General features: G+C 34.4%; 1 protein-coding gene across 1 annotated transcript; it reads right to left on the reverse strand.

Annotated features, from left to right (window-relative positions):
* Positions 1-1,926: 1,926 nt before the first annotated feature.
* On the reverse strand, positions 1,927-6,903 carry LOC134241298 (uncharacterized). Its single transcript, XM_062723365.1, has 2 exons — positions 4,514-6,903; positions 1,927-3,537 (listed from the first exon to the last, which is right to left on the reverse strand). The coding sequence occupies exons 1-2, from the start codon at positions 6,896-6,898 to the stop codon at positions 1,927-1,929; spliced, it is 3,996 nt and encodes a 1,331-aa protein (XP_062579349.1). The 5' UTR covers positions 6,899-6,903.
* Between the last annotated feature and the right edge of the window lie 249 nt (positions 6,904-7,152).

A 7,152-nucleotide genomic window follows, 5' to 3' on the forward strand; every position in this document is an offset into this window, starting at 1 on the left:
TCTGTACTTGTTTTTTCTTTCTGAAAGGTGTTTCAAGTTTGGAAAATGAAACAAGTCAAAAGATGAAAGATCTGGCGAATATTGTTGGTGTGATAAAACATCAACTCTCTGTTTATCCCCAAGACGCCTTTACTCTTCATAGGGTGTGGGTTTGGACGCTGTCATGAAGCATTTTAATGTAGTGGATACCTGATTCTGGTTCTTTCCTCTCAAAAACCTTTCGATGTTTTCCTTTCTAGACTCCTCAAGAAATTAAACTGCCTCCGCCAATAAGAATTTGAACAACAAGACCGCTAATATCTAAGACACTGGCATATAAAACTGCCTTTATGCTCTTGCAGTTGTTTGCTCTTCTCCGACCTTTGCTGTTTTTGTCAATTGCATCTAATTGTGAATTTGGTTTGAGGGTTTAAAGCAATGGATTCAAGTTTCATTATCTGTTTGAATTTCAGACAAACGTGGATAACTACACTTTTTGATTTTTTAAAATAATTGTTTTGATATTCTTACACGCTGTCGTTTTCACTCATTTTTCAAAACATAGGGTGACCATTGAATATTAAGCTTTTTTACTGTCAATTGCTTCTTTGAAACAGTATGATCTATCGCCAAAATGATGACTATTAAATTTGCTATGTGTCTTAAAGTCAATTAAACATCATCAGTGAAAATTTGTTGAATTTTGGCCAAAAGTACATTGGTTGTTGTAAGTCCTTGTCGCCAAGGACGGTACCCAATTTTAATGCCCATTATATCATTTTTGTTCATTGAAATCCACCTGCCCATGTGTCTATAAAACAGACATTAATTATTGTAAATTTCACATATTTCATTTCATATTTCTTTGGATTCTTAAAAAATTGTACAGCAGCTTTTCATAAGTGTTTAATTTCACTCTAGTTTACTGATTCTTTACCATTCATTTTTAATGCAGTGTCTCGAATAGCCCTTGTTTTCCAGCTTCTCACAATGAAAATATGGGACGAAAAGTGATCACATCAACTGTAATCAATTCATTAAAGATTAAATCAAAGGAGAAGGTCAAGATTAATGTCATATGATTTCTATATTGTATGTCATACAGCTCAGGTAATTATTAATTGAAAGGCCCTCGTATAAATAAATGACGAAGAAATCAAAATATGTCAACTCATAGTATAAATGACATCTACCAAACATAATTAATCACACCAGGTAATAGAAAGAAACACATATAGCAGAAACCATTATAAAATCTTAATTTCACAGAATTATGCAATGAGATACGCATGGTGCAAAAATTTACAGTAAACCGAATGCGTATTGCAGACCTAAAAATACCGAATATTATGAATCATCAATACAATTATGTACACAAGGTGTATATTGAATAATTCAACACAATGAAAATAATATTAAATCTCCAATAAATGTTTAATGTAGAAACTACAGTTTATGACTTGAAGTTGTTCATTTAGAATAAAAAATATAATAATGTATAGCAATATTCCTATTAAGTTGAACTGATCATGAATATGGTTACAAATAGACCGTCATGCATTTGTTCAATGCAATCATTACTATGCATTGAGTAATGAAAAAAAAAATGTTTCAATATTTCCAAATCAAGTTTATTAGATAAAACATAATAACATCACTAAAGCAAAAATATTTTCAGTATAACAGTATATATTTTCATCCATGTATTGTATTCCACTGGGTGATAGAAACATCCTAGGAGGCCAAACTTGCCATCGAATTAAGACCAATTGATCAAAGAAAATTGGTATGCTTTAGATATCTTATCCTTCCTTTTTTACACAATCAAAGCTTTACCAGTAAGGACAAGAGCACCCACGGCTTGTTCCTAAAATAAGAATATATGCTTTTGTATCTTTTCAAAAATAGATGTAAGCGTTTGGATGTCTAGTGATCCCGTATACAGTATTATATTGATGTTGTATCTGTTTTAGACGTGAGAGTGGACCTCTGGCTTTGAACGGGCAAACTGCGAAGTTTTTTCTTATACAAATTCCATACTCTCTGATTGCAAACATAGCTCAGAAAAATGAACAAGCCTTGTAAGCCATTAAGAATAGCGACAAAATAGGATAAGACGGAGATAGCCACAAATGAATCTATTATCTGTAAAATCCACGACAGACCGGTCAGGGAAAACAGCTTAACGTACACGGCAAAATGGACCCTATTTCCAGTCGTTTTTTCTATACTAGGAGTTGATTGTATTTTATAGGCGGTTAAAATATAAAATATAACATTTGTCACACACACAAAGCACAGAGGAATTATAAGCGTTATAATAAATGCTAGTTTGTACTTCATTAACGTTGACGCTTTGTCATATCCTGTATATTCACCTTTTGTGACAATTAACGTCACAAAAATATTGAACAAGACAATAAGTAAAGAACTACCAAAAGCGTAAAGGAAGTATTGAATAAAGATTTTTCTGTTTTGATTACCGTAGAAATCTGATCGGCTTTTTGCACCAAAGACGCGATACATGTGGAAAGAACAAACCTGGAGCCACAAAAACGTGGAAAGCCAGGAAAAATGCGACAAGGCAGATATTACTGCTAATCCTGTAGAACTAATAGATGGTCTTACTATCATTAGTAATTGCGCCATGAATAGAGATACAACTAAACACATATTGTTAATACCTGGGAGAGTTCGAAGAATTGCAAACATACAGTATGTTATAAATGTTATTACCAAGGAGAGCAAAGATATGATAATGCATACAAGAGTAACATTTGCTAGGGCCAGATTATCATTTTTCACCATCATTGTCCTCAATGCATTGACGTATTTTGGTATCTCCTTGGCGCACAACCTTATTCCACCACCCTCTGAAGACACAAACTGGTGAGAGGAAAGAGAAAATTCTGAAAAAGTATATTCAGTTCTGATGTTTTTCCAATCAACTCCAAATTCTTTATTTCTCAGAATAATTTGTGGACATGTCAACAGTGGGCTTACCAACACATTTCTGTATAATGCTGGCCCATGCTTCAGTTCATCTGAAAGAACAAAGCAATTGACCGCTTTGTCAAGTTTCCATAAAAATGACGGCAAAAACAAGGACTGGTGACTTCTGGAAACTCTGATGTCCAATACAGATGTATTCCAGGACGGGAATAAATTGTTGATAAAACTCCATTCAGCAGGAGATTCAGTTAAGTTTATTAAAGTCTTCTCTAACATATCGCGATGAACTCTATCAAGGAGGAAAACTTTCAGGTACACAAACACTTCTTTCAGATCAGCAATTTCATTTTTGCAGCTGGTTAAACTCATTAGTATAATATCCTCAATAAGGACTTCAGTATTGAATAAATTATCCACATTGTCTGTAATTTGATCTTTCATATATTCCATCAATCCTTTCACTGTTGCATTAATCCTGTCAAATGTATAAAATTCTATGTTCAAAGCTAGAGTGTAACGCAGCTGAGATGTTAGAGCCAGCAATGAGATACACGTATCATTTATCAAGATCTTGCCAGGAAAGCATGTCAAGTTCTTGCATACACGCTGAAACAGAAAAGAAATGTGCATGCATTTCACAAGATTACTACAAAGAATTAGCATATTTTTAAAATACACACATGTGAAGTAATTCAATTAATTAATAAATTAATTTGTTAACATTAGAAATCATTCAAAGAAAATCTTTAAAGAATGAAATAACAATTGGGTAAGGTTCACTCTCTGTCCATTATGTACCAGGGCTTTTCTATTATTTTTAATCACCACTACACAAGAATTACTTCAGCGTAGGGTGGTCAAAACTAGGAAAGATCAACAATCGCTTTGAGTAAAGAGTAACGTTAGCTTCAACTACAAGGAATTAAAAAAAAAGTAAAATGGGTTTTCAATACGATATGAAAAACTGAGTCCATGCTCAGGGTGGGCATTGAACCCTGCACACAGTGGTTAGATCCACAGCACTGGTCTAATTAAGACTCTTCACACAAGATGAACGTTCACGAATCAGTCGACCGGATGATCATTGAAAGGTATGGAAAGACCCATTTTCATTCACCCTACAGTAGACATTTGGATACATTTAAGTAAATTTCAGTCAACTTTTAGTAGAATTTCAGTCATCCTTCAGTAGAATTTTAGTCACCCTTCAGTAAAATTTCAGTCACCCATCAGTAGAATTTTAGTCCCCCTTCAGTAAATTTTCAGTAAAATTTTAGTATAGTTTTAGTCATCTTTCAGTTAACTGCATGGCAGACTTTCATCCTGGGTCACTTGTAGCGTGTGACAAAAAACAAAACCTTTGCATTTATACTATGGCGTCCAAAAAGAAATCTTTCTTTTTTAAAAAATGAAAATGCATGCAAATTCAGCATAACTTGCAGGGCAATAATTGTCTTTCAATTTGATATTGAAGGTTATAAAACAATTATCATACGTATCACTCTTATCAGAGTATGCATGAAGACCAAGAATGTTAACTGTAGTTACCAGTATTTTACAAATAAGGAAGAAACAACGTTACCTGAAACTCATCCAAGACCTGATTCTGCTCACACGATATGTATTTTTCTTGGATAGTGTGTGGGGAGTCGTAAGCTGTTAGTGTAAATGTAGACCTATATGTTCCAATTTCTCCAGGGGGCGTAGGAGGGGGTACTGGAGTTGGCCCAGGAAAATACGGTAAGACTAATACTTCTTCGTAGCACTCTATAATATCTCCATTATTATTGCACATTTCGCAGAAAGCATTCTTATAAGGATAGCAAACTTTGATATCAGGTAACTCTCGACAAGCTCTTGATTCGACGGAATTTTCGGGAAAATCTCTGCAAATATCAGCAATGGATGGTTCAGGAAAAGGGTTACAAATGCTACAAAATTTATTCTTATAATAACTACCTTGTACTTCAATCATAGGAAATCTAAAAATTTCTGTCAATTCACAAGCGGTTTTGATATCTTGGTTAAATGTTGTCCACGTTCCTGACACGTTACAGGTTTGAATGCTGCTATACTGTCCCTGATGACAGTTATCACTGCATTTAGCAGCATCAGCGGGCGGTGAAAACCTCAACACACAGGAACTCCTCTTGAAATGGTCAATGAGTGTTTGTAATGATTGAAAGTTTCTGTGGTTTATATATGTAATACAATCAACCTTCAAAGGCCAAACATATAAATCCTTTGTCACGTTTTCAACAATGTGTATTCCGTCTTGAGCTTTCGTGTTGCATAAATAGCAAAACAAATTTACATAGGATTCTTTGTATCTTTTTGTCACAGGAAAAGCCTGATAAAATTGTGATGCATTGCCACCATTGCAAAAATGTTTTAGACTTTGATTCTCAATACATCCACCAATCGCCAAGTAATCTTTGTCTTGAGCACTTTCATCCCTGTAAAATTTATCACCAATACAAGTCCAAGGCTGTGAGAAAGCGAAATCATCACAACAGTCTCCTCGGCATCCTACGTCACATGAACAGGGTTTTTGTAGTGAAGTGGTGTAGTTCGGCAATAATCCTGGTTTGCAGGCACCATGTCCTGAAAATGCAAAGCTTGTCAGAAAAATATTTGTAATGTTTATGGAAAGGTTACTATCCATTGGAGATAATGCTCTCTTGAATGAAAAAGGAGTTATAGCAGATGTTGGTTGTAAATCAAAGCGACCTCCTGGGGGGCCAATAGGAGGAAAACCTCCTGGGGCTCCAATAGGAGGAAATATATAGTCGGATTGTGTGGGGCACTTTAACAGATGGTCTTTTTTGTAGAAGGTGTCTTTCATAGTTGTTGTATTTTCTACAGTAGATTTTCTTACAATCTCATCGATGTATTTCTTCAAATGAGTAAGACTGTAATTAAACGATATTGTGGATTGAAACGGATACATTCTTCCTTCATCATAGCTCTCATAGACTGACATCAAATCAACATCAGCATAATAATCTGTGTTGTTATCACCATGGTTACAAACAAAGCAAAAGTAATTCTTGTACGGAAACGATGCTTCTAATAAAGGTTGAAAAGAGCATGCTTTATTGTATAAGCTGCTTGTATTTTCACATTGTTTTATCACTATATGCTCTTCCATTTTAGGTGGATTGCAAATGGCACAGAAAATGTTTTTAAAGATACCAGTATAAGTATCATAAGAGCTTAGACACGCTCGCTCGATTTGTTTGTCATGAAATAGCCAAGATCCGGTGACATTACATGATGCTATTATTTGATCATAATTCTTTGAACAATGTCGAGCAGAATTTGGGGATATATACACTATTCTACATGACTGCTTAATTGCCAAATCTATTATTTCTTGATACGATGAAAGAAAATTGAAATCTGTGTTCTTTTCGCATTCAATGTTCACATTCCATTCTTCTAATAAAGATGCATTGTTACAAGAAGCACAGTACTTATTAATGTATGAAATGTTCTTGGTGCCACTTGTCAATGGCGGATAAAGAAGCATTTCGACTTTGGATCGTTCCTTTGTACATTCTGTCGATAAGTTACGGTTGGTTCCTACAGGACATGAAGCAACTACTTCTTTCAAATTTGTTTCATTCAATAAAACCTTTACATCCCTACATTCTCGAAGTCCATGTCTAAAGAAAACATCTGGACAGCATTGCTCAAAGGAATAAGGAGATAAACATTTTTCGTCACATGAGCAAGGTCCGCATCTTGATGCGTTGAAATTGCTTTGGTTTGGTATGTCGAAAATCTTTAGAAAAGATTTGTCGCAAACTATTGCAGTTCCACAATAGAGTATGCTGTAAAGCATTAAATGAGTGATGTTGAAATCAGACAGGGTTGTGTCCTGGTTCCACACCTTTCCAGAGGAAGTCATTGTAATACAGAGTATAACAGCTAGTGAGGTTTGCCGGTTCCAATATGTCATCATTTTTTCAAAGCCTGTAAGTGGAAAAATGTAATTCTAGAAGCCATAAAAATTCTCCTGTTTTTAAAAATTCAAATTTTTATTTTCAAAACTCAAAGCACTAACACTATTTTTATAACTGAGAAACTGAAGTTGGTTCATTTACATGAGAATTGCCTTAAAATACTGTAGTATTTTATTAAAATAATACGTACACTGTATGCTTATTTCATCTTTTTGTTTCTGTTCATGTTCAAGCATATTTTTATATATCTAAA

Source organism: Saccostrea cucullata, unplaced genomic scaffold (assembly GCF_032062105.1).
Source record: "Saccostrea cucullata isolate Sc308-1 unplaced genomic scaffold, CSIRO_AGI_Scuc_v1 ctg222, whole genome shotgun sequence".
NCBI classification, from domain to species: Eukaryota; Metazoa; Mollusca; class Bivalvia; order Ostreida; family Ostreidae; genus Saccostrea; species Saccostrea cuccullata.